Genomic DNA, 27812 nt, shown 5'->3' with positions numbered 1-27812 from the left:
ACACCCGCCACGCCAGGGTGCTCCAGCCTGGCCTGGAATTAGGTTTAGTTTCAGTACAGGATCACAGAAGAGATTCCAGCTGTGGGCTTTGAGGCAGGAGGGTGTCCCTGAAGTCCAGGGATGAGCTAAACACGATCCAGACTCACCTTGAGGGAGGAAAATGACAATTCAACAGCTCCAGGCTCTGTCCCACGGGAATTTTGGAGATACTGAATGGCAGGGAAGAGCTGCTGCTTGGAAAAAAAGGAAATTCCCCAGAGAATCCATGGCTGCCCCATCCCTGGAAGTGTCCAAGGCCAGGCTGGAGGAACCTGGGACAGTGGGACATGGACTGAGGAGGTTTTTAAGATCCTGCCTTCCCAAACCCTTCTGGGATTTGGTTCCAACCCTAGCAGAGATTCCAACCCCAGAGCAGATCCTGGGATTTGATTCCAACCCCAGAGCAGATCCTGGGATTTGATTCCAGCCCTGGCAGAGATTCCAACCCCAGAGCAGATCCTGGGATTTGATTCCAGCCCCAGAGCAGATCCTGGGATTTGATTCCAGCCCCAGAGCAGATCCTGGGATTTGATTCCAACCCCAGAGTAGGTTGTGGGATTTGATTCCAGCCCCAGAGCAGATCCTGGGATTTGATTCCAACCCTAACAGAGATTCCAACCCCAGAGCAGATCCTGGGATTTGATTCCAGCCCCAGAGCAGATCCTGGGATTTGTTTCCAGCCCTAGCAGAGATCCCATTCAGGCTGTGTGGGATTTAAGGTCCCTCCCAACCCAAACCATTCCACAACTCTTCAAATGCCAAAACCAGTTTAATTTACAAAAAAAACCCAAAAAACCAAAAAAAACAACAAAAAAAACCCCTGTTAGATTTTCATTTTATGAATTTAAGAACTGGGAACTGGGGGTGTTGGAATGAGTGCAGTCAGCCAGCAATTAGCAATCAATCACCTTTAATTAAACACTGCTCTATATACACACGTACATATGTACATCACATACAGCAGTTCAAGCAAGGAGTCGCATCCACAGCCACTCCTGGCAGGAGGAGCTTGGCATTCCCCAAAAATTCCAGTCCTTTCCTGGTGGCTGGGACAGGCCATGCGTGGGCTGTGGGAGTACCTTACACAAGGCACCTGGATGAGGAGATTGCACGGGTGAAGCAGCTGGAGCCTGGCTCCCAAAAAAAAAAAAAAACCCACAAAAAAAAAACAAAACACAAAAAAAAGCCAAAAAATCCCTTCTCTCTCGGAAGTTGGAAATAAAACCAACATTAAAATAAGACACTGCAGCTCGAGGAGTGACTTAAAGCAAAATGAACCAGCAGAGCTCATTCTTGACTTAAAAAAAAAACAAAGATAAACCCTCCCCCGACCCCGCCAGAAATTATTAAAAAAAATAAAAAAAGCAAATAATTAATTAAAATAATTTCAGAGGCCTGAGCATGCTGAGTAAGACACTGGTTAGAGTGTGGAATATACAGGAATTAAGTGTGCAAAGAGCGACAGGCCCTGCTGCCTGTGTGCACCCGGGGGGCTCTGCCAAGGGGGGACCCCCCTTTGGAAGGACCAGGGGAGGTGACACAGAATTAGTCACAAAAATAAATTAAAACCCAGGATTGTGCTGCAAATTCCAGGGGGTTCCTGTGCACCAGAGGCCAGAAATAAAAAGTGACCGAGCTGGGAGACATTCAGTCTTGGATGAGGAGCAGAGAGCAGCTTTTCCTTCCCACCCTCTGTCCTGAGCAGGTAAAAAAAGGTTCATTTTCAGGAGGAAAAAAGTTCCACTTGTAGGAGGAAAAAAGTTCATTTGCAGGAGGAAAAAAGTTCATTTGCAGGAAGAAAAAAGTTCATTTGCAGGAGGAAAAAACTGTTCATTTTCAGGAGAAAAATGTTCCATTTGCAGGAGGAAAAAAGTTCGGTTTGCAGGAGGAAAAAAGTTTCATTTTCAGGAGGAAAATAAGTTTGTTTTCAGGAGAAAAATTGTTTCATTTGCAGGAGGAAAAAAGTTCCATTTGCAGAAGGAAAAAAGTTCATTTGCAGGAGAAAAAAAGTTCATTTTCAGGAGGAAAAAGGTGTTCATTTTCAGGAGGAGAAAAGTTCCATTTGCAGGAGAAAAAAAGTTTATTTTCAGGAGAAAAGAATTTTATTTTCAGGAGAAAAAAAGTTTTATTTTCTGGAGAAAAAAAGTTTTATTTTCTGGAGAAAAAAATGTTTATTTTCAGGAAAAAAAAGTCGATTTGCAGGAGGAACTGCTGTGCAAACAGCCCTGCTTTTAGTCCCAGTATCAGGCTGGCACTCGCAGGATTTTTGGCACAACCCCGGTGCTCAGCTCGACATTTTGGGCTCGATTTCCTCGATTCTGCCTTACCCCACCCGCTGTGCTTTTGATTGCAGAGAACTCGTGTGATTCAGTTCATTAAATGCGGAATCAGCCTGGGGAGGAGTGTTTAATTCGGATTATTGCTTGTGCGGAGCTGCGCCGCCCTCAGCGCTGGTACTGCCCCGTGTCCTCGGGCGCTGCTGCTTTCTCAGGGGAGGCCTCGTCCAGCTCTGCAAAACATTCATTCAGTGTTTCACCTCCGTTTTATTGACATTTTATTACACTTTTATTGAAATTAAAGGGGGTGGGTGTGAGGTTTTCCCCTCAGGAATGTGATTCCATCACATCCCCACCGTGTCCAGGCCTTCCCTGGGCACCGCCGGGGATGGGGCCTCCACCTTGCAGGGCACTTCCAACGTGTAACAACCTTTCCGTGAGGAAATTCCTGCTGGTTCCTGATTCCTGAGCCTCCCCAGCACAGCCTGAGGCCGTTCCCTCTCATCCTGTCCCTGTTCCCTGGGATGAGATCCCAAATCCGCCCCCGGCTGTGCCAGAAATTCCCCCTGAGCCTCCTTTGCTCCAGGCTGAGCCCCTGCCCAGCTCCCTCAGGACTCTCCAAACCATTCCCAGCTCCCTCAGGTCTCTCCAAACCCTTCCCAGATCTCTCAGAATATTCCAAACCATTCCCAGCTCCCTCAGGTCTCTCCAAACCCTTCCCAGCTCCCTCAGGACTCTCCAAACCCTTCCCAGATCTCTCAGAATATTCCAAACCATTCCCAGCTCCCTCAGGGCTCTCCAAACATTATCCCAATTCCTCAGGATTCTCCCAACCCTTTCCTGTCTCCCTCAGGATTCTCCAGACCCTTTTCCACCTCCCTCTGGACTCTCCAGATCCTTCCCAGCTCCCTCCGGATTTTCTAAACATTTTCCCAGCTTCCTCAGGACTCTCCAAACCCTTCCCAGCCCCCTCAGGGTTTTCCAAACCATTCCCAGCTTCCTCAGGATTCTCTATATATTTTCCCAGTTCCTCAGGATTCTCCCAACCCTTTCCCATCTCCCCCAGGACTCTCCAAGCCCTTCCCAACTTCCTCAGGATTCTCCAAACCCTTCCCCATCTCCCTCAGGATTCTCCAAAAGCTTCCCCAGTGCCCTCAGGATTCTCTAAACATTTTCCCAGTTCCTTGGGATTCTCCCAACCCTTTTCCTTCTCCCTCAGGACTCTCCAAACATTCTCCCAGTTCCTCAGGGCTCTTCAAACCCTTCCCAGCTCCCTCAGGACTCTCCCAACCCTTTCCCATCTCCCTCAGAATTCTCCAAACCCTTCCCAATTCCTCAGGACTCTCCAGTCCTTTTCCCATCTCCCTCAGGACTCTCCCAACCTTTTCCCATCTCCCTCAGGACTCTCCATTTTTCCAGGTCCTCAGGACTCTCCCAACCCTTTCCCATCTCCCTCAGGACTCTCCAGTCCCTTTCCCAGCTCCGTTCCTTTCCCAGCCCCCCAAACTGGGGGCCAGGACTGGGCTCAGCCCTCCAGGTGTGACCCCACCCGTGCCCAGCCCAGCCCCGGCCACACCTGGACGCGTTTTTTGCCTGCCCAGCTCTGCTCCTTTTCTATAAAAACAACCAGCAGCTCCAGGCTGAGGTGATCACTCAAAAATCCTTTATCAGTGAGGTTTTTCCCGAGCCTGACAGCTGCCCTTGGATGGCAGCCCTGCTTATTCCCTGGATTTCAGCCAGGGAACAGCCCAGGGAAGCTGGTGCTGTCTGTGATTCCTGCTTTTTTTTTTCCCCTGCCTTCCCCAGCAGAAAAGAAAGCAAACCCTGAGCTGTGGCTGCCAAGGCTTTGTGGGCAAGACAAAGCAGGAAAAAGAGAGAGGAAGCAGCAGCAAAATAAACATTTCCTTGCATTTTGCTGGAATCTCTGGAGTCAGGCTGGTGCTGCTCTTGCTCCCATCCCAAAGCAGGGCTCGGGGCTGGGGCTGCCTTACCTGGGCAGGGCTTGGGGTACATCCTGTGGAAAAACACCAGCAGGGCGTAGAAGGTGAAGGCCAAGCATCCAAAGATCATCCCACAGACCAGGAAACTGTAGCTGCCCCGATCGTGGATAATCTGCAGAAATAAAAATAGGGAAATAAAAATCTGGGAAATAAAAATAGTGATCAGACATCACTCAGATTCCTGGTGGATCATCTTTGCTGGGCGAGGCTCAGGCAGCGCCCAGAAGCAGAACTGAGGTTGTTTTTTAAATTCCAAATTTATTTTGGGTTTTGCCACCTCCTGGCTACTCACCGAGCCCACCAGCAGCTGCAGCACCATCTCTCCAATGCCAGCCCCAGTCACCAGCACGGTGGTGGCACAACCTGCAAGGAAACGGGGCAAGGGGTGGCACAGCCAGCAGGGCCACCCTGTGCTCCTTTTAAAGCTTTTCCATGGGTCTCACCACACAAAAGTCACCAAGGCTCAATGTATGTTCCCACTTAATGCTGAAAATCCCTCTGCAGACCTGCAGTAGTGCAGAAAGGTGAAAGCAAAAAAGTAAAAAAAAAGTAAAAGTAAAAAAGTAAGGTAAAAAAAATCAAAAATTGAAGTAAAAAAATTTCAAAAATTGAAGTAAAAAAATTCAAAAATTGAAGTAAAAAATTTCAAAAATTGAAGTAAAAAAATTCAAAAATTGAAGTAAAAAAAAATTCAAAAATTGAAGTAAAAAAATTCAAAAATTGAAGTCAAAAAAATTCAAAAATTGAAGTAAAAAATTCAAAAATTGAAGTAAAAATTTCAAAATTTGAAGTAAAAAAGTTCAAAAATTAAAGTAAAAAAATTTCAAAAATTGAAGTAAAAAAATTCAAAAATTAAAGTAAAAAAATTTCAAAAATTGAAGGAAAAAAATTCAAAAATTAAAGTAAAAAAAATTCAAAAATTGAAGTAAAAAAAATTCAATCTGCTGTCACCTTCTGTGCTGACTGAGCTGATGGTGCCTCTTGCTGTAAAGGTTTTTGTTTTTCTGCCTCGCTGCCCTCAAGGCAGAGGCTGGCAGGGAGCTCCTGGGGGACTGGCCAGGCTCTGGTGATGTTTTCAGAATTGTCTCCCCCCAAAGCAACTCCTGCCACTCCCTGAGCTCCCCAAACCAGGAGCCAAGGCTGGATCCCTGCCTGGGCTCTTTAGTATTTATTTTATTTATTTTATTCATCAGCGAAACAGAGAATTGCACACTCCCCTGCAACAAATCTGCTGTAAAAGCAAAGCTGAACTTCCAGGCCTCTTGAGGGAGGAGGGAAGGAGCTGAAAATGAGGATGGGATCTAAAAATGCAGCTGGTTAAAGGGTGTTGGAACTCAAAATGTCCCTCAGACATTTTTGGATGTTCCGGGCCCAGGTCAGAAGCATTTGAGACCCTGGCAGGCAGCTGGAAACAGCTGTGATTTTGGGTTTGAGCCATGGAATGATTTACCAACCTTGCAGGTGGAACAAGAAGTCACAAAAGTTTAGATATTAGAGTAGAAGTAGTTACAAAGTAAAGGGAAGAATTTCTGAGTGCTGTACAGGGGGGTTTTGGTTTTGTACATGGGGTCAGAGGGTTTAAGATGGAGGGATTTGGGCCTGCCCTGTCCTCCCTCTTTCTCCTTCCTTCCCTCCATGTTCTTGGTGATGTTGGCACTCACAGATTGGTTTAGAGTAGAAAAGCACCATTTAATATAGGTAATAGGCATTGGGGAAAAACTGTACCCATGTAACACGTAATGTACCATATAAAAGATAGAAAAGCACCATTTAATATAGGTAATGGGCATTGGGGACAAACTGTACCCATGTAACACGTAATGTACCATATAACAGACAGCAGCAGCCCTGGGCAGAGGGGGAGAGAAGAAGCAGTCGGGAGTCAGAGAGGATGTCAGGGTGTGTGTGTGCCTCTGCCTGAGCTGTGAGCAAACCACAGCAGCCCAAGGAGAAAATCTTTTAGATAACTTGCAATAAACTGCCTTGAGACCGAACAACAGAGACTGCTGAGCCTTTCTTTGGAAGCTCGGGCTGGAGGAGAGACTTTTCCACCCCACGGAGCCCCTGAGCCAGGCTGGGGCTCCAACCCAAGGGCAGCTCACCTCGGTACTGCAGGATGTCCTCGGTGTAGGCCAGCATGCTGGGGAAGGCGCTGCTGAGGAACAGCCCCAGGGATGCTGTGCCCACAAACAGGAAAACCACGCTGGAGGAGAAAATCAGGAGCAGCAGGAAGGTGATGAGGACCCCGACCTGTGAGCAGCAGCCACAAAAATAAAAATCAGTCAGAAAAATGCTGAGTGCGACAGGGTTCTAGAGTTTGGTTTTAATAGGAAATATTCTGGAGTTTGGTTTTAATAGGAAATATTCTGGAAGAGAAAAAAACGTTTATTTTTAGTGGGAAATAGTCTGGAACAGAAAATGTGCTGGGAAAAAAAAAAAAAATCAGTGTTTGAGAAATTGAATGGCCAAAGAAAATCCATCTGGCTTTAAAGAATTTGCTGATTTTCATCATATAATTTTCATTATACAATTATATAATTGAGTCTCAATTTCATTGTGTAGAAACTTAAGGTTCTATCTGAAAAATATACTTTTAAATACACTAGTACCTTCTGCAATATTTGCATGTCTTAATCACTAATAATTCTTTATTGTGCTGAGTAACACTGAAGTCACTCTCAATAATTACAGAATTAACTCTCAATAACTGCTGAGAAAGCAGCCACAGCATTAAAGCCAAAGAGACGACTGCATTTAAATCAACTTTCCCTCCCCTCTGGCTTGTAGGGGAAATAACCAAAAACTGAGAAAAGCCCCAGTGATCCAGGGCAGAGTCAGCAGAGGGAGCTCTGATATCCCAGCTCAGGAGAAATTTGGATCCTAAAGAAGCCAAATTCGAGGTGGAATTTGTTATGATAATGCTGCAACGACTCCAGGAGCTGCTGGATCCTACAACAGCTCCCAGCACTGCACAGGGTCGGCGTCAGCCAGGTGGATTTTTACTCAGAACACCCCAAAATCTTCTTTCCACACTGTAATGTGCTCTATTATCAAAATACAGCCACCAAATCACTTCTGGTTTAAATAAATAAGAAGTTAACTGCCTGCTCGTGCTTTTTCTCTTTGTGAGAAGTGGGATTGGGATCATCCCCTCCCTGTTTTCTGCCATGTCCTCACACAGATCTTCCTTACACATCCCAAAAGGATTCCTGCCCCTCTCCCAAGGTGTTTTATTGACTTCAGCAAGCTTTGCTGCAGAGAATTTACAGCTTGACCTGCCTTCCCTTCCCTGTGGCTATCCCAGGAATTCACCTCCCTGTGGACAAGGAGTCACCGTGCCACGTCAATAAAATTGCATTTTTTTAGTGCTAGCTCTCCTTGCTGCTGTCCCAGCTGAGGAGCAGGCTCAGGAAAGCCGGGAAATCACATTTTAAATCGTGGCTGCCTGGAGGGCACCTTGCCCACCCTACCTGTGCAAACCCCCCAGGTGTGAGAGGAGCTGGGGCTCCAAACCCACCTGCCGAGAGGCATTAGAGGAATTAGCCCCATCCTTACCACGTTGATGAAGACCATGGTGGCTGGCTTCATCCTGTAGGACACGGGGATGGAGATGAGCCTGCCCAGGGTGATGAAGCCCCAGAAGAGGCTGGGCAGGTACCCGGCCACCTTGTGCACCACAGACAGCGGCTCCTCCACGGCGTAGCTGTACACGAAGCCTGAGTATTCTCCCTGCAGGAAAAACCTCCCTGTCACATCCCCGTGGGCACCTCGGCCTCCTCCGTCCCTCAGCTGTGTGGTGGAAGGATTTGCAGACCCACCAGCAGCAGCATGTGGGGTTTGGGCTGTCCTAAAAGGGCAAAGCTCCACAGCTGCTCCAGGGAAAAGCTCAGGCTGCAGAGAATCTCCCTCCCCGAGGGGCTGCCCGGCCCTCTGGGGGTTCCACACTCTCCAAATGTCACATTTGGAGCTCAGGGTTGCTTATCCTTGGAGAGGGAGGGCTTGGGAAATTCCCATGGCTGTCTAACCCTTCTCACCATTAACCCCTGAAGTATTGGAAATGCAGGTGAGCTGGTGGGCAGAAATGATGATGTCTGAGTCCAGAAGGCTGAATGATTTCTTTATTATAACTATACTATAATACATTAATATACTATTTAAAGAAGATATTAAAACTACAAACCTACTTTTTCTAACTACTATAACTAACAACTGACCCTCTCTGACAGTCCAGCCCCAGGAGGGTTGGATTGGCCATCAGGCTCAAACAATCCTCACCAGAATCCAACCCAGCCATCACTCCAGGTAAACAATTCTCCAAACACATTCCACATGGGGAAAAACAAGGAGCAGAAATAGAAATTGTTTTCTCTTTCTTCTCTCTGTGCTCTCCTGTGAAAAATCCAGAGAGAGCGAGAAGAATGTGCCTGCCACACTGAGGAGCCCCTGGGGGTGTCACAGGGATTTGGAAGGGAAAAATCCATAAATTTGGGCAACTGAACTCACCACGATCCCGTCAGTCATGAAGAGAACCAGAGCCCCGGTGATGTGCACGGCGAAGTAGGTGAAGGAAACCCCTCGGAAGTTCTTGCTTTGGCAGCAGCTAAACAAATCCTTGTGACCTGGTGGAGAACAATGCAAAGCAAACCTGACCAGAGCGTCCCCCTGGGGCTGGGTGGCTGCCAGCCCTCAGTGGGGTTTGGTTTGGGGGACAGCTGCAGGACAGACCCAAGCAGGACCCCGAACGTGAGGCACTGCTGAGCTTGGGGGGCTCCACCTTCACCTTCCTCTGGGCTTCCAGAAGGAAATGGGAATGGCTGTGGGGTCTGCCCCCCGCCTGGGATCCTGGATCCCCACAGCCTCGCATCCTGGTTCTTTGGGGTACCTGCTGCCCACACCCCCAGGGATCCTGGGCTCTCCTCACCCCAAACCCCTGGTTCTTCACACCTCAAAACCCTGGGCTCTCCACACTCCAAAATCCTGGCTCTCCTCGCCCCAAAATCTTGGGTTCTCCTCACCCCAAAATCTTGGGTTCTCCATGCCCCAAAATCCTGGCTCTCCTCAACCCAAAACTCTGGGCTCTCCACACCCAAAACTCTGGCTCTCCACACCCCAAACCCTGGGCTCTCCTCTCCTCAAAATCCTGGGCACTTCACACCCCAGAATCCTGGGTTCTCCACAACCCAAAATCCTGGGTTCTCCACACCCCCAGGGATCCTGGGTTCTCCACAACCCAAAAATCCTGGGCTCTCCACAACCCAAAATCCTGGCTCTCCACAACCCAAAACCCTGGTCTTTCCTCACCCCAAAACCCTGGCTCTCCTCACCCCAAACCCTGGCTCTCCACACCCCAAAATCCTGGTTCTCCTCATCCCAAAACCCTGGGCTCTCCACACCCCAAAATCCTGGGCTCTCCACACCCCAAAACCCTGGGCTCTCCTGCCAATTCTCTTACTGCAGCTGCTCGTGCTCCTTTTCCCATTTTGGGGCTCCCCACATCTGGCCCGGCTCTCACAGGCAATAAAAACACAACCAGGGCACTCGTGGCCCAAACCCCCACATCCCTGGGGATGCTCCCAGGGCCCCAGGAGAGCTCCCATTCCTTGGATAAGGGATCCTGCACCCAACAAGGCACCTTTGGGGAAGGGGAACACACACGGAGCTTGGCATCGCCCCTGAGCTTGAAGAATTCCCTGAAGTCCCCTTTCATCGCCCAGGGGCAAAGCCATCTTTCCAGGAATAACACGGAACACTCCCCATAGTCCTAAACTTTATTTACTTCTGAGATTCACTGTTTGCCCAAAGAATTGACTGTGACACGTCTCTCCTGGCTAGGAAAGAACAATGTCACCATTGTCCCCAAGACAGGGTGCAGCCATGAGGTCAAGCGCAAACTAATGCTGGATTTCACTTTTCCCCTCAAACAAGGAAGGGGAATTTGTTATTTCTTATTCCTTTCCTGTAAAAATCAGCGTCTGCAGCACAATGACCACTTTTAAATTGAATAATCAGTAAGAAATGTGACCCAAAACCAGGAGGGGATGAAGGGGCACAACTGCCACGTGTCCCTAAAGGGTTGGAGGGCCCAGGGTTGGAGGAACATGGAATAGAGAAACAAAACCTGGAGGCCTCATTGGGACTGGGATACCTGTCAGAGTCCAGGACACCCTCTGGCTGCCCTGGCTGTCTCCAGACCCTGGCAGGGGCTCGGAGACCCTGGCAGGAAGTCAAAAATATCTGTGGCTTTGATTTTAGCCCGTGGAAAAAGCTGTCATTTTTGTATGAGGAATTACAGGAGACAAGGGTTTGAGTGGTGTGGTAGTTGAGTTAACACAGGGTGGAAAAGTAGAATTTTGGGGTTTTTAGAATATAATTCAGGGGGTCAAGATGGAGGGATTTGGGCGTGTCCTGACCTTCTTCTCCTTCATCTTGTCCTCCATGTCTTGCTGTGGTGGTGACACTTTTCTATTGGTTTAAGGTAGAGATTCTCTGTCTAACATGGGTGATGGGAATAGATAATAAATTGTAAACACAGACACGTAGTTTTGAGTCTATAAGGTGGGAGCTGCCCGAGGCTCGGGGCAGAATGGCACGGCCTCCTTGCCAGGCAGAGCTCGGCAGGTCAGAGAAAGAATGTTACAGATAAAGAGAAATAAACAACCTTGAAAGCACAATCAGAGCGTTCCAGGCTCCTCCTTTGGCTGCGGGGCTAGGAGGCAAAGACTCTTCATGATCTCAGGGTCACCCTGACCTTCAGAACCCTGAGAAATCGACTGATACCAACCTCTGATCAAGATTCCATCTAATCTGAGGGCAACTGGCCACCAAATGGGTTGTTTGGTTATTCCTGGATGAGATCCCCATGCACATTTGGCACTCTTTGTTTCCTCCTCAGACAGCAGTGTTGGATCTCCCATTACACCCAGACGCGCTCACATACGGATTTTTCTCCCCAAAACCCACAAGAGAGGCAACTCCAGCTCACCTGCAGCTGGGTGGGGTCTCGGGCCAGCGGTGGAGAGCTCGTCCTTGTCCCCAGGCCGTGTCTCCAGGGCCAGCTCGTCAGCTGACAGCAGCGGGTGGCTGCTGCCGTTGAAGCAGGGCACCATCCGCTCCTTGTAGAGCAGGAAGAACACAGCGATGGGCACAGGCAGCTGGGGTGGGGACAGAGGGGTGGGTGAGCACCTGAACATCCCAAAATCTGCTCCTTGGAGAGCAGGAAGAACACAGCGATGGGCACGGGCAGCTGGGGAGGGGACAGAGGGGTGGGTGAGCACCTGAACACCCCAAAACCACCCCAAAAGCACAGCCCAGCTCCCCCAGCAACAGCGTTTTGAGGTGCTGGGCTCAGATCCCACAGGGGGAGGTGCCTGAAGGGAATTTTGAGAGCAAAGAGAGATGGGGATGGAACAAGGAGATGCTGAGGGAGGTATGGAGGCTGGGTGGGATTGGAGAGAGGGGAAAAGAGGGAGAAAACTGTGAGAAAAGTCTCCTGATCTGCTGGGGCATCCCCAGCCAGGCCCAGGTTCCAGCACTGACCTGGAAACGGGCGCAGGGAGCCCGGGACAAAGCTCCCAAAGTGCCAGCCCTACAAACCCCAAACGTTCTGGTGTCCAACCCTCATGTGCTGCTGCTGCCCAAAGAGTGGAACCCTGGAGCAGCTGGAGTTCTGCAGCAGGGAAGCGGGAGCTGCTGCCAGCCCCATCCCCAGCCATTAGCAGGGGTTGCTCAGCACCTCCTGAGAGAGCAGCCTGTGGTTCCCAGGCCAACAGCGACAGCCCAGTGACCTCCAGCAGCCCCTTGGCACTGCCTGAGCGCAGCAGGGAGGGCCCAGCCACAGCTCTGAGGTTCCTCTGTGCATCCAGGGATGCTCCAGCGCTCCACGGTCCCACCACAATTCCCACAGTCCTATTGCAAATGCAGGCGAACCCAATGGGTAGAAATGCTGATGTCTGACTCAATTCAGAAGGCTGAATTATTTCTTTATTATAACTATGCTAAAATACATCAATAAACTATATAAAAGGAGGATACTAAAACTACAAACCTACTTTCTCTGACTCTAACTCAAGTCATGACCCTCTCTGAGAGCCCAGCCCCAGGTGGGTTGGATTGGATTGGATTGGATTGGATTGGTTGGATTGGATTGGATTGGTTGGATTGGATTGGTTGGATTGGATTGGTTGGATTGGATTGGGTTGGATTGGGTTGGGTTGGGTTGGGTTGGGTTGGGTTGGATTGGGTTGGGTTGGATTGGATTGGGTTGGATTGGATTGGTTGGATTGGATTGGATTGGATTGGATTGGATTGGACTGGATTGGATTGGATTGGATTGGATTGGATTGGATTGGATTGGGTTGGATTGGGTTGGATTGGGTTGGATTGGGTTGGATTGGATTGGGTTGGATTGGATTGGCCATCAGCTCAAACAATCCCCACCAGAATCCAACCAAGCAATCACCCCAGGGAAACAATTCTCCAAACACATTCCACGTGGGAAAAACAAGGAGCAGAAATAGAAATTGTTTTCTCTTTCATTTCTCTCTGTGCACCTCTATGAAAAATCCTGAGAGGGTGAGAGAGAAATGTGCTTGCCACACAGTGCCACCCCCATGGGGCCGCAGGAGCCCTGGCACGGTGATCCCATGGGATGAGCCCGCTCCCAGCACACACCCACGACTCCGTGGTGCCTCCAATTCCAGAGGGATTGGCTCTTTTTTTTTCTTTCCTTTTCATTTTTTCTTTTTTTTGGTGAGGAAACAGAGGGGAGTGAGGGAGCGAAGCTCTCCCATCTCCTCCCAGCACAGCCCAGCGCTGTTTACACTGCAACCAACTGGGGGAGAAAGCCAGGAAATCCTAAGTGACAGCTCATTCCCTTGTTTTCTACATGTCTGGGAGCAAGTGTGAGCTCCAGCTCCAAATTTCCTGCCTTTTGTTGGCTCGTGGCATGATTTAAATGTATGGAGAATTCCCCCCCCCTCCTCCCTCACAGCCCGCCCCTCGCGCCTGAATTCATTTATGAGGTTTGCATTGTTCTGGGAACAATGGGAATAGGAACAGTGAGTTCGGTCCCATGGAAGAAAAATGCATTTGCTTGATAGTTCTGATCCTTCCGGAGGTCAGGACCAGATTTCATGCTTCTGAATTGCAGATTTAGCAAAAATATTGCCCCCCCACAGAGGGCCTGGCTGTGCAGATAACGGCCCTGGGCACTCCCAGCCTCGAGGACGAGGCCCCAGTTTGGGATTCCCCAATTCCCAGTCCCACTCTGGGTGTATCCCTGGCCCCCAATTTGGGATTCCCCAATTCCCAGTCCCACTCTGGATTTATCCCTGGCCCCCAGTTTGGGATTCCCCAGTTCCCAGTCCCACTCTGGTTTTATCCTGGGCCCTGAATTTGGGATTCCCCAATTCCCAGTCCCACTCTGGATTTATCCCTGGCCCCCAGTTTGGGATTCCCCAGTTCCCAGTCCCACTCTGGTTTTATCCTGGGCCCTGAATTTGGGATTCCCCAATTCCCAATCCCACTCTGGATTTATCCCTGGCCCTGAATTTGGGATTCCCCAATTCCCAGTCCCACTCTGGATTTATCCCTGGCCCCCAGTTTGGGATTCCCCAATTCCTGGGCCCCAGTTTGGGATTCCCCAATTCCCAGTCCCACTCTGGCCCCAGTTTGGGACTCCCCAAATCCCAGTCCCACTCTGGATTTATCCCTGGCCCCCAGTTTGGGATTCCCCAATTCCCAGTCCCACTCTGGGTGTATCCCTGGCCCTGAATTTGGGATTCCCCAATTCCCAGTCCCACTCTGGATTTATCCCTGGCCCCCAGTTTGGGATTCCCCAATTCCCAGTCCCACTCTGGGTGTATCCCTGGCCCCCAATTTGGGATTCCCCAATTCCCAGTCCCACTGTGGGGTTTTCCCTGCTCTCCACACCCTCACCTTTAAATCCAGCAGGTCCTTATGGCTTTAACCAGGCTGGGACACTTTTAGAAGGTCCCACCCATGGCTGTGGCCACCCCTGCCCATCCCTCCTGGACAGCCAGATTTTGGTGCCATTTATTCCCAGAATTCCTTCCCTGACTATTTTTGCTGCTTTTTTTGGCGGTTTTTTTCAGCAGGAATATTTTCTTTTCCCAAGGGAAAAAGGAGCACTAGAGCATTCCCCACCAGGAGCCAAGGGCCAAGCAGAACCCCCAATTCCCAGCACCCAAAACTTCCCAAATTCCTAGAATTGCTCCCTCTGTCATTTGGCCAAGCAGAACCCCCCCATTCCCAACACCCAAAAATTCCCAAATTCCCGGATCTGTTCAATCACCTGTCCAAGCAGAACCCCCAATTCATCACACCCAAAAATTCCCAAATTCTCAGAGCTGCTCCCTCTGTCACCTGGCCAAGCAGAACCCCCAATTCCCAACACTTCCCAAATTCCAGAGCTGCTCCCTCCCTCACCTGGCAGCTTTTACCCACCCTCAAAAACTCCACAAGCTCAGCCTGGGGATATTCCAGCTCCTTCCTTCCCTCCTGCTGCTATTTCTGCCTGTTCCCCCAGGAATCCGGGATCCTTCCCTGCCATTGTGTCCCCGGCTCCTCTGGAGGAGTGTCCCACGCTTCCCTTGGGAAGCACCTTCCTGACAAACCTCTCCTCTCCAAGGAACATTTCCCTCATTTCCAGCCCCTTGCAGCGGGCTGGGCGATGAAATTTCCCATCTGTGGGACAACTGAACTCTAAAATATGGGGGTTTTATTCCAAAATCGGGATGAAAAGGCAAAAAATTGTGCTTGCCGAGTGAAAGATTTTGGCTGGGAGCGATCCAAGCGCTTTGTTTGGATTGTGCTGAGCTGCTTCATTTTCCCAAAGCAAACCCATTCTGCCTCAAAAACATCGGCACAGCTCCGCTGTCAGCTCTGAGTGCCAGAGTGGGATTGAGACATTTCCACTCCAAACAAATGCAAGAGCTCGAAATGAATCATTTCAGCTCGTGCCTTGTCAGAATCCACACAAAAACCGGGCTGGAAATGTGGGATTTGGCCATTTTATAACCAAGCTGCTGTTTCCATTTTTGTTGTTAACTCTTTTCATCCACGTCCCTGGAGGTTTAAAAACCCCTTCCCATCATCTTCCTCTGCTGTTTCCACTTTGAAAAGGATCAGCAGCTTGGAGCTGAGCTGCTCCCAGCATCTCCAGCAGGCTGGGGTGGTTAAAATAAAGTAAAATAAAATGATATAATATAAAATAAAATAATATAAAATAAAATAATACAAAATAAAATAATACAAAATAAAATAATACAAAATAAAATAAAATACAAACTAAAAAAATACAAATTAAAATAAAATAAAATAAAATATAAAATAAAATAAAATAAAATAAAATAAAATAAAATAAAATAAAATAAAATAAAATAAAATAATAAAATAAAATCAGTTCCCTCCATAAGGATTTGGGAAAGGCACTCACAGCTTGGCTCAGGAGTTGAGCACATCCAACTCCCCACTGTTTGTTTGTTATTTAACCCTCATCCCAAACCTTTCAGTCTCTCAGCCTCCCTTCCACATTCCTGGTGTTCCCGTGGGAATCCTGGGAATTCTGTATTCCACCCACTTGTGTCCTGATGCACAAACCCACAGCCCCAAAATCCCCTCAGGCCCCTGCAGGGGACAGAGAGGGCTCTGGAAATTCCCACGGGTGCCCCCAAAAATCAGAGACATCATGGGGTTCAAAGGAGGTGTGAAACTCTGCTGGGTTTGCTCAGGAGCAATGAAAATCACATTTCCCGTGGTGATTAAAGCTGCCTCTCCTCCCAGGATGTGCCTTTTTTTGGGTAACTCCACCCAGAAACTCATCCCAGCACCTGCCCCAGGGAGCTGGGAGGGCCTGGAAACCCCTGGATGGGGGAAAATGGGGGTGTTTTAATAATTTAATAATTTATATAAATTGTAATTTATATGTTGTAATGATTTAATAAATGGAGAGAGCCCAAGGAAAGGAAGGGCAGCTCCCTTTGCCTGGTGCTGGTGGAGGGGTGGCAAACCAAGAGTTTGAGAAGGGGAATGTGCACATCCTCAAGCTCTGGGAGCTGAATTCCAGAGGGAAGGAGCTGCTGGGCAGGATCACCCATTTTTCTGCTCCTCAGGTGGGCAGAAGGGACACCAGGTCCCTCAAAGGAAGGACTGTGACACCTGCTGTGACCTCCAGGGGAAATAATAACCAGAGAGAGGCCCTGATCACTCCTGTCCCATCATCCAGGTCACTGATGGGCAATTTCCTGGGAATTTCCCTGCAAATCCCCTCCTGCCAGGCCATCCCCAGCTGAGCCTGAAGTCCATCCTAAACCTGCCTGGGGCGGTGAGGGCCCCACAGTGCCACAGTTTCCACAAACACCTCCAGGGATGGTGATGCCACCCTCCCAGTGAAGGAAAAACTCTGGATCTGAGCAGGGTTTGCTGGTGCAGCTCATGCCTGGGAGGTGCTGGAGGGACCAGAGCTCCCAGAGAGCTGGGACAGACCCCAGAATCGATCCCAGCACACCCAGCAGGGAAGTGCCCTGAGGAAAATGGGATTTGGAACACACGACCCTTTCCCTGCGCCCCCCAAACACCACAAACCCCGCTGTGGTAAGCACATGTTTTTCTCTCTTAAGATTTTTTTTTATAGAAGAGTATAGCAGGAAAAAAGAGAAAATTTTTGGGTTTATTCTTTGTTTTTTTTTCATGTGGATTGCGTTTGGAGAATTGTTGATTACTTGATAGATTCTGGTGAGGATTGTTTGAGCCTGATGGTAAATCAGATCCACCTGGGGCTGGAGTTTCCAAAGAGGGTCATGAGTTGTGAGTTAGTTAGATTTGGTAGTTAGAAAAAGTAGGTTTGTAGTTTTAGTATCTCCTTTAAATAATAAATTAATGTGTTATAATATAATTATAATAAAAAAAAATTTTAACCTTCTAATTTAGAGTCAAACATCATCATTTCTGCCAAGTTCCCCCGCATTTCCAAACCCCACAGAGGCGTGGAGCGGGATGATCCCGGCCGGCCGCGCGCGGCACTTACGTTGATGAGGGCCATGATCCAGAAGGCGTAGGACACGCGTGTCACCACCATGCCCTTCATGGGCAGCTCGTAGTGGGACAGGTTGCCCGGGTGGTGCGGCACCAGGGACTTGCGGATGTGCGGGAGGTTGCTGGAGGCGTTGGCCGTGCCGTTGGCCAGGATGCAGTTGGTGTCCGACAGGAAGGGGTCGGCGATCAGGGGGCTCAGCAACGCCCCGAAACCCACGAAGAAGTGCAAGGCCTGCAGGAGGTGACATGCTGGAGCAGGAGGGTGGCAGAGCCCCCCAACTCCTCCTCCTCCTCCTCCTCAGAATCACAGAATTAATTAAGTTGGAAAAGACTTTTGAGGTGATCGAGTCCAACCTGTGACGTGACAGCAGCGTGTCACCAGATCTGGTGCCACTTTCCTCAAAAACCTCCCTCACAATGCCCAGCTGCCCTTTCTGGGAAGAAATTCCTCCTAAAGGCCATCCTAAATGTCCCCACGGTCCTGAGAGCCACACAGTGCCACAGCCAGGACTCCCAGGGATGGTGATGCCACCTTCCCAATGCCCAGCCACCTTTTCTGGGAAGAAATTCTTCCTAAAGTCCCTCCTAAACCTCCCCAGGGTGGTGAGAGCCCCACAGTGCCACAGCCAGGCTCTCCAGGGATGGTGATGCCGCTCTCCCAGTGCCCATCTGCCCTTTCTGGGAAGAAATTCCTCCTAAAGTCCATCCTAAACCTCCCCAGGGCAGTGAGGGCCCCACAGTGCCACAGCCAGAACTCCCAGGGATGGTGATGCCACCTTCCCAATGCCCAGTCACCATTTCTGGGAAGAAATTCCTCCTAAAGTCCATCCTAAATGTCCCCACGGTGGTGAGAGCCCCACAGTGCCACAGCCAGGCCTTCCAGGGATGGTGATGCCACCCTCCCAAAGCCCAGCCGCCCTTTCTGGGAAGAAATTCCTCCTAAAGTCCCTTCGAAACCTCCCCAGGGCAGTGAGGGCCCCACAGTGCCACAGCCAGAACTCCCAGGGATGGTGATGCCACCCTCCCAAAGCCCAGTCACCCTTTCTGGGAAGAAATTCCTCCTAAAGTCCATCCTAAATGTCCCCAGGGCAGTGAGGGCCCCACAGTGCCACAGCCAGAACTTCCAGGAATGGTGATGCCACCTTCCCAATGCCCAGCTGCCCTTTCTGGGAAGAAATTCCTCCTAAAGTCCCTCCTAAACCTCCCCAGGGCAGTGAGGGCCCCACAGTGCCCCAGCTGGGCTTTCCACAAACACCTCCAGGGATGGTGATGCCACCTTCCCAATGCCCAGCCACCTTTTCTGGGAAAAAATTCCTCCTAAACCTGCCTGGGGCAGTGAGAGCCCTCAGTACCACAGCCAGACCTTCCAGGGATGGTGATGCCAACCTCCCAATACCCAGTCACCATTTCTGGGAAGAAATTCCTCCTAAAGTCCATCCTAAACCTGACTGGGATGGTAAGGACCCCGCAGTGCCACAGCCAGGTTTTCCACAAACACTTCCAGGGATGGTGATGCCACCTTCCCAATGCCCAGTCACCATTTCTGGGAAGAAATTCCTCCTAAAGTCCATCCTAAATCTGACTGGGATGGTAAGGACCCCACAGTGCCACAGCCAGGCCTTCCAGGAACGGTGATGGCACCTTCCCAATGCCCAGTCACCATTTCTGGGAAGAAATTCCTCCTAAAGCCCCTCCTAAATCTGTCTCAGGGGGGTTGAGGACCCCGCTCTCACCTGCAGGAAGATGGCAGAGTCCTTCTGGTAGATCTTGACCAGCTGCATGTTGGAGATGGTGTCGATGCAGCCCATGGCCAGCCCGGCCACGGCCATGACCACGGCCAGCAGCACCACGTTGTGGCACAGCGGGATGATGGCGAACACCAGCGAGATGGCCAGCGACGAGGCGAACAGGGCCAGCAGGGACTGGGCCAGCCTGGGGAGGGGACAGCAGCACAGAATTAGGGCCACCACCAGAGCAGCAGTCACCTGTGGGACATGGATTTACAGCATGGTGTGGCTACAGCTGATAAACCAAGAACTTATGGTGTAGTGTCAGAATCTGATGTCTAACCCTATCTCCAACTCTAACCACAACTCGTGACCCTCTCTGAGAGCCCAGCCCCAGGCGGGTTGGATTGGATTGGATTGGATTGGATTGGATTGGATTGGATTGGATTGGATTGGGTTGGATTGGATTGGATTGGATTGGATTGGATTGGGTTGGATTGGGTTGGATTGGGTTGGATTGGGTTGGATTGGGTTGGATTGGATTGGATTGGGTTGGATTGGGTTGGATTGGGTTGGATTGGATTGGATTGGGTTGGGTTGGGTTGGATTGGATTGGATTGGATTGGATTGGGTTGGATTGGATTGGATTGGATTGGATTGGATTGGATTGGATTGGATTGGATTGGATTGGATTGGGTTGGATTGGGTTGGGTTGGATTGGCCACCAGGCTCAAACAATCCTCACCAGAATCCAACCAAGCATCACCCCAGGGAAACAATTCTCCCAACACATTCCACGTGGGAAAAACAAGGAGCAGAAATAGAAATTGTTTTCTCTTTCATTTCTCTCTGTGAACCTCTACGAAAAATCCTGAAAGTGAGAGAAATGTGCTTGCCACAGGCAAGTCCCCTCCAAGGGATGTGATCTGTCCCCTCCTGGCTCTGGCAGTGAGCAGCTCCCGGGCTGGCACCGCACAGAGATCCCAAGAGGGATGGCAGGGAGGAAGGAGGAAGGAGGGAAGGAAGAGCAGACAGTGAACATGGAAGGAGCAGAGAGATGGGGACACCGGCAGGTCCCTGTCACAGCCCCGGGGTGGTGGCAGTGGGTCATCAGCAGTAATTGGGGGATGTGGGGCTGAGCAGCACCCATCCAGGAAAACCCCCCCATCCCTGCCCCACAGCCCAGCCAGGCTGGAGAAGGCTCTGAGGAGGAGGAGGGTGGAGAAGACCCAGCTGCCAACCCTCGTGCCCTGCCAGGACAGCCTGGCCATGGCCATGTCACTGCCCCTGGCCCTGTCACCATCACTGGGCCATGGCACTGTCCCGACCATGTCACTGCCCCTGTCATTGCCCTGGGCCATGTCACTGTCCCTGGCTGTGTCATTGCCCCTGCCCCTGTCACTGCCCTGGCCCTGTCACCATCGCTGGGCCATGGCACTGTCCTGGCCATGTCACTGCCACTGTCACTGCCCTGGGCCTGTTCCTGGCCCTGTCACTGCCCCTGGGCCATGTCACTGGCCCTGGCTGTGTCACTGCCCCTGCCCCTGTCACTGCCCTGGCCCTGTCACCATCGCTGGGCCATGGCACTGTCTTGGCCATGTCACTGTCCCTGTCACTGCTCCTGGGCCATGTCACTGCCCCTGGGCCATGTCACTGGCCCTGTCTGTGTCACTGGCCCTGGCTGTGTCACTGCCCCTGTCACTGCCCCTGGGCCATGGCACTGTCCCTGGCTGTGTCACTGCCCCTGCCCCTGTCACTGCCCCTGTCCCTGTCACCATTGCTGGGCCATGTCACTGCCACTGTCATTGCCCTGGGCCTGTTCCTGGCCCTGTCACTGCCCCTGGGCCATGTCACTGGCCCTGGCTGTGTCACTGCCCCGGGCCCTGTCACTGTTCCTGGCCCTGTCCCTTGACTGGCCCTGTCACCATCCCTGGCCATGCCACTGCCCCTCCTGCACCTTCTGCACCCCCTCCTGCTCCTCCTGCACCTCTCCTGCCCCTCCTGCACCCCTCCTGCCCCTCCTGCCCCTCCTGCCCGTCCTGCACCCCTCCTGCACCTCTCCTGCCCCTCTCCTGCCCCTCCTGCCCCCCTCCTGCATCTCTGGGTCCCTCTGGCCGTGCCAGAGCCCCCCGGTGCCCAGCGCAGGGCAGGAGCAGGGGCAGACGATCTCCTCCAAGCTGTGAGCACCGCTGGCCGCTGGCAGCAGAGCCCCGGGATTCCCGGGGGAGGGAAGGAGGGAGGGAAGGAGGGAGGGAGGGAGCCGGGCGAGATGTGCACAGTCACGGCAGGAAAGCGGCTGGCGGAGGGGAGAGGAGCAGCCCCGAGCCCGGAGAGCCGAGGCTGCTCCCTGCAGGCTCAGAGGCACCGGAGCGGGGCGATCCCAGGCTGGCAGCGATGGGGAAACCTCCCGGAGCATCCCCAAAACGCCTCCTCTGCAGAACCCCCCCTGCCTGAATGGGGAGCGGAGCCATCACCAGCGAAACTGATTTAACGAGCATTAAAAATGTCACCCCGGGTAAAAATTCCTGCCCCAGCCGTGGGTTAATGACACAATTGTACCCCCTGTAAATGCCACCAGCCCAGGGTGGCCCTGGCACCAGGGGCGAGCAGGGAATTGCTGCCACCAGTGCCAGCCCCCAGGGGCAGCTGGGGGGCTCAGCTCAGCACCCAGAGGTGACTTCCCGAGACACAAAACCCTCGGGAATCACCCAAAATGAGGCACCCCGCGAGTCCAGCCTGTCCTGATGATGCCAAACCCCTCGGAAGGGCTGGAAAAGCAGCCCCGATGTCCCAGCCTGGTCTCTGTGTCCCCAGCACAGCCCAGGGCAGGCTCCGGGGTGTGACAGGAGCCTTGAAATGTCCCAAATTTCATCTCCGATCGGGATGGGCAATTCCAGAGCCAACCCCGCAGCCCCAGCCAGCAAAGCTTCCCCTGTCCCTGCACAGGGATTTGGGATCCCCCACCTCCCGTTCCCCCTGCAGCAGGATCTCTTCACCTCCCGGCACAGGTTTTTTTGGTTTTTTTTTGGTTTTTTTGGGGTTTTTTTTGTGGTTTTTTTTGGTTGGTTTTTTTTTTTTTTTTTTTTTTTTTTTAATTTTCCACTACCTCAGGGAGCGTTTTCCAAATCGCTCACATCAAGAGGAAAAAAATGATAATCGGGCCAGCTCAGACTTGCAAAACTGGTCATTAGAAAGGCAAAGCCCCGAGGGGACAAGGTGAGGATGTGGAGGAGGGGAGGATTATCCCACTGCAGCCTCCAGGTCCCAGCCTCGGGGAGTTCTGTGTCCCCAAGGGGCTCCTCCAGTGCTCCTCTCTGAGCGACAAAAGGCGACAGTGACAAGCGAAGTGTCCTGAGAGCTCCAGAAACCTCCAGGAGATGGGAATTTTGGAGCAGGACAGTCCCTGGGGGCTGTGAAAGGGGAATTAAAGGGTTGGATCACACTGAGACGAGTCTGCCCAAGGCTCCAGCACAGCTCCAGTTTCCCCAGTGCCCTCCTCACCTCTGCCCACACCACTGGGATCAGCCCAGGGCTGCCCCAAACCCTGGGAGCAAAAGCGAATTTTCAACAAGACACAAAAATGCCATTTCTGAATTAAAAAAATAAAAAATAAAAAATCCCAGCACCAATCTGGGGCACTCTGGTGCTTCTGCCACCAGCCTGTGCAGGACTTCAGCCTCACAGATCAAGCCTGAAATGCAACAAAACGGGGAAAGGAAGTGAAATGCAGGTGCACCGAGCTCCCCCCTGGAGCTGGCAGTGCCAGGAGTGGGGATTTCCCCAAAATTTCACCTCCTCCTCGTGTGCCTGAGTCCTCCCAGCTCTCCCATCCCATCTCCATCCTGCTCCTGCTTCCCACAGCCCATCGGGGCTCCTGGGAATCTTCTCCAGGCGATTCCAGGAAAGAGGAGTCCTTGGGGTGCTCAGAGGAGCTCAGGGGTCCTTTTGGGGGCTCTCCTGGAGCCCCCCCAGCAGCAGCAGGGACTGAGGAGGGCTCCAACCCCAGCCCCAGGGATGCAACCCCCTGGGAAAATCTGCATTTCCTGGGGCAGAGCTCCTCACACACCCCAGCAAACCCAGGGGTGTCCCTGGGAGCAGCAGCCCGAGGTGGACCTGAGAGCTCCAACCCCATTTTCTGGGGGCTGCCTCTGCACCCCCAAAGGCTCAGGGAAGGGAGCAGCTGCAACCCCAGCACTGCAGGACAGAGCAGCACCTCGTTCCTCCCTCCCTCGGCCTGGCAAACTTCGTATTTCCTGCAAGGAAATGGAAATCTTGGAGCTGAAGGGACAGAGCAGCACTGAAATCTCTCCTCCAGAGCTCCAGGAGTGTCGGAATCTGAGGTATTGGTGATTCTGATATTGCAAAAAGTCTCTGTCTTTCAGCCCCATTGCCTAAGAAAAAGTCATAATTAGTTTGTGCTGGTTTCAAGGTTGTTTATTCTGTTTATCTCTACCATGTTCTGCTGCCCTGCCGCAGCTCTGTCCTGCAGGGCAGCGTGTGGGGCTCTGCCCTCAGTGGGATGGTACAAACATTAAATACCACAAACTACCTGTGCTGGATTTACAATAACGTGCCAATATCTGTCACCTACGTTGGACAGTGTGTCCCCAGCCTGAACCAACAGAAAAATGCCAACACCACAGTGAAACATGGAGGGCATGAAGAAGGAGAAAAAGGACAAGGCACACCCAATTTCCTCCATCTTGTCCCCTTTGGACCCCTCATCTAGAATCCTAAAATTTTACTTTTGCACCCGTGCCACACTTAATTATTACTGATATCAAACACTCAGAGCTGGTAATTCATCCTGTAAGATTGAAAACTCTTTTCCATGGGCAGAGATCACAGCCAGTGTCTCTGGGGCTCTGTCCAGGGGGGTTCCTGACCCCTGCCAGGGTCCCAGGGCAGCCAGAGGGAAGCCCTGGGTTCCCACCCAGGAGCAGCACCCAGCAGCTTCTCTGGGGACAGGAGAACCTGGCTTCAGGAGCCACCACCCATTCCTGCCCCAGACCCAGCTCTGCTGTCCCTCACGGGTCACCCAGAGCGATTTAATCCAAAGGAAGCAGCAAAATCTGCACCCCCCAGGCACACTCAGCTCACAGCCCCACTCCAGGGATGCTCCACAGCAGTTTCCATCTCCTCACTTGGAAAGGATGAGCTGTCCAGTGCTCCCTCCCGAGCAGCACCCAGGCCCTGAGGGCGGCATAATCTGATTTATGAAGCCTTGGCAGGACGGCTCAATCCATCCATCCCTGAAGAAGGGATTGTACCGGAGCTCCTGGAGCCTGAACAATTATTATTCCCACACATTTGGAGGCTGCAAGGCTCTGAGGAACCTCCCCACAACACTCACAAGCTCCAAATATCCCAAATATTCCCTCCTGCCTGCCTGGCAGGGCTGCCAGTCCTCAGTGGGGCTCACAGACACTTCACAAATCGCTTTTTCTCCAAAATCCCAAACACATCCTGGTTCACCACCAGCACCAAGCCCACTCTTTCCTCCCTAAACCCAGCTGGGGAGATCAAAGTTTGGGAATCTCCAAGCACAAAAGCCCCGCTGGGTTTTGTGCAGCCAAGAGCCGGAGCTTTGGGAAGGAGCAGGAATTCTGGCAGCAGGAATTCTGCATTTCCCTTCCCTGCTCCTCCAAGCATATGCGAGGCTGGCAGAGGCTCTGCTGCTGAGCCAGCACTGCCGGAGCTGTCCCCAAAATCCTGCTTGTCCCCTCCTCCCGGGGGACCAGGGGATTCACAGGTGCTCCAACACCTTCTCTCAGTCCACATCGATGGGGTTTTTAAAGGATTCCTGGGGAATTAAGCCAGAATTCCCATCAAATCACACCGAGCAGTTTTTAAAGGATTCCTGGGGAATTCAGCCAGGATTCCCCTCAATCCACACTGAGAGCGCCTTAATGAGCATTAAAAATGTCTTTAAAGGTTTTTAAAGGATTCCTGGGGAATTCAGCCAGGGTTCCCCTTAACCCACACTGAGAGGTTTTTAAAGGATTCCTGGGGAATTCAGCCCTCAATGCACACTGAGAGGTTTTTAAAGGATTCCTGGAGAGTTCAGCCAGGATTCCCCCTCAAATCCTCACCAAGAGGTTTTTAAAGGATTCCTGGGGAGCTCAGGCAGGACTCCCAGAGATTTTTAAAGGATTCCTGGGGAATTCAACCATAATTCACATCAAATCCCACGGAGAGGTTTTTAAATGATTTCTGGGGAATTCAGCCAGGGCTCCCCTCAATCCACACTGGGAGATTTTTTAAGGATTCCTGGGGAATTCAGCCAGGGCTCCCAGAGGTTTTTAAAGGATTCCTGGGGAATTCAGCCCTCAATGCACACCGAGAGGTTTTCTGGCTCCCCTCAATCCCCACCGAGAGATCTTTAAAGGATTCCCGGGGAATTCAGCCAGGATTCCCCTCAATCCATACCAAGACCCCCTTAATAAGCCTTAAAAATGTCTTTAAAGGTTTTTAAAGGATTCCTGGGGAACTCAGGCAGGGCCCGCAGAGATTTTTAAAGGATTCCTGGGGAAATCAGCCAGGATTCCCCTTAATCCACACGGGGAGGTTTTTAAAGGATTCCTGGGAAAATCAGCCAGGGCTCCCCTCAATCCACACTGGGAGATTTTTTAAGGATTCCTGGGGAATTCAGCCAGGATTCTCCTTAACCCACACTGAGAGGTTTTTAAAGGATTCCTGGGGAATTCAGCCCTCAATGCACACCGAGAGGTTTTTAAAGGATTCCCGGGGAACTGTCCCATCTCAGCCCCACTCGCGGTGCGTGGATCACACACTCACACACACACACGGAGGTTACATCACCGCCCCAGGATCGGTGACACCGTAAACAATCAGCTGATGCCCGGAGCTGTCACCGAGCCCCAAATCAAACGCCTCCCTGGCAATCCTCAGCCTTGAGCCAGCACGGGTTATTTATTTGCAGCACATCCTGGACACGAGGCTCGCTGCCAATCCCTGTTTGGGTCTCTCTTGGGGCTTCTCAAGGTCCCCGCTGACCCCCCGAGCCCCCGGCCCGGTGTCCCCCCTCCCCCTCTGCCACACTACGAGGACCACTCGCATCCCTCCACGTGTTCGCCCAAACTCGTGGCAAAACGCGGCGCTGCCACCATTTCCGACGCCGAGGTTATTCAAACACACTTCCAAAAATATTCTTGGGCGATAAAGAACCAAGGTTAAGGATGGGAAAAAAAAAAATCTCAACAAAACAAAACCCTCGCGGGAAGTTCTGGATGGAACTTCACGCTGAGGCTGTCGCTGCGCGGAGCTCCAGGGAGCGGCGGCTCCGCTCCGGGGGGATGGAACCGCACCGGGGCCGAGCGGGGCTGCCCAGGGGAGGAACCCCCTCCCCTCCCCTGCCCTGCCCTCCGGGGCTGAAAAGGCTGCGGACCCTCCGCGACAGCTTCCACTCGGGAATGGTTTTCCCACGCAGCATCCCGGCCCGGCTCAGCCCCCCCAAACCCGGCTCAGCATCTTAAACCCGGCTCAGCACCTTAAACCCGGCTCAGCCCTTCGAGTCCGGCTCAGCCCCCCAAACCCGGCTCAGCACCTTAAACCCGGCTCAGCACCTTAAACCCGGCTCAGCCCCCCAGACCTGGCTCAGCCCCTCAAAACCCGGCTCAGCCCCTCAAACCCGGCTCAACCCCTCAAACCTGGCTCAGTCCCCCAAGCCCGGCTCAGCCCCTCGAGTCCGGCTCAGCCCCCCAGAGCCGGCTCAGCCACCCCCCCAAGCCCGGCTCAGCCCCTCAAAACCCGGCTCAGCCCCTCAAACCCGGCTCAGCCCCCCAGAGCCGGCTCAGCCACCCCCCCAAGCCCGGCTCAGCCCCTCAAAACCCGGCTCAGCCCCTCAAACCCGGCTCAGCCCCCCAGACCCGGCTCAGCCCCTCAAGTCCGGCTCAGCCCCCCAAACCCGGCTCAGCCCCCTCAAACCTGGCTCAGCCCCCTCAAACCTGGCTCAGTCCCCCAAGCCCGGCTCAGCCCCCCAAGCCCGGCTCAGCCCCTCAAAACCCGGCTCAGCCCAGTCCCTGAAGCCTGGCTCAGCCCTTCTAGTCCAGCTCAGCTCAGCGCCACAAACGCGGCTCAGCCCCCCAAGCCCGGCTCAGCTCAGCCCCCCAGACCCGGCTCAGCCCCCCTAGTCCCGGCTCAGCCCCCCAAGCCCGGCTCAGCCCCTCGAGCCCAGCTCAGCCCTCCTAGTCCCTGCTCAGCCCCCCAAGCCCGGCCCGGGGCTGCCGGCGCTGCCCACCCCCGAGCCGGGCTAAGTGACGGGGGTCTGCGGGCAGCGGAACCCCCCGAGGGAGGAGCGCGGACTTTGCCAGGCTCTTACGTCCTCTTGAAGACCCCTCCGAGGCAGCTGCCGAGCAGGAGGCAGAACTGCTGCGAGAAGAAGACCCAGGTGATCTGCGAGAGCGAGCTCTGGGTCTGGCAGCGCAGGTCCAGCAGCGTGGGCCCCAGGAAGGCGATGCAGAGGCCGAAGCTGAAGAAGACGCTCCAGTAGGTGAGGGTGGGCTGCAGGTTCCTCCGGAACCGCGCCGACACCCGCTCGTCCCACCACATCCTGCGCGGCGGCGGCGGCGCGGGGCGGCCCCGCTGCTGGAGCTCCGGCGCTGGGCTGGGGCCCCGCCGCCGCCCCGCTGCCGTGCCCGGCCCCGCTCCTCCTTTGCGGGATGTGCCTCCCGATCCCGCCGCGCCGGCCGCTGGCT

At 52.5% G+C, this 27812-nt stretch overlaps 1 protein-coding gene across 1 annotated transcript; it reads right to left on the bottom strand.

Moving 5' to 3' along the window:
- Window positions 1-932: 932 nt before the first annotated feature.
- MFSD4A (major facilitator superfamily domain containing 4A) lies at window positions 933-27812 on the bottom strand. Its single transcript, XM_030291978.4, has 10 exons — window positions 27437-27812; window positions 19102-19300; window positions 17361-17600; window positions 11298-11466; window positions 8819-8934; window positions 7871-8044; window positions 6418-6565; window positions 4608-4678; window positions 4307-4427; window positions 933-2548 (listed from the first exon to the last, which is right to left on the bottom strand). The coding sequence occupies exons 1-10, from the start codon at window positions 27664-27666 to the stop codon at window positions 2484-2486; spliced, it is 1533 nt and encodes a 510-aa protein (XP_030147838.2). The 5' UTR covers window positions 27667-27812; the 3' UTR covers window positions 933-2483.

The sequence above is a fragment of the Taeniopygia guttata genome, chromosome 26, assembly GCF_048771995.1.
Source record: "Taeniopygia guttata chromosome 26, bTaeGut7.mat, whole genome shotgun sequence".
NCBI classification, from domain to species: Eukaryota; Metazoa; Chordata; class Aves; order Passeriformes; family Estrildidae; genus Taeniopygia; species Taeniopygia guttata.
The sequence above is the reverse complement of the archived record's forward strand: the minus strand, read 5'-3'. Positions and strand labels throughout refer to the sequence as shown.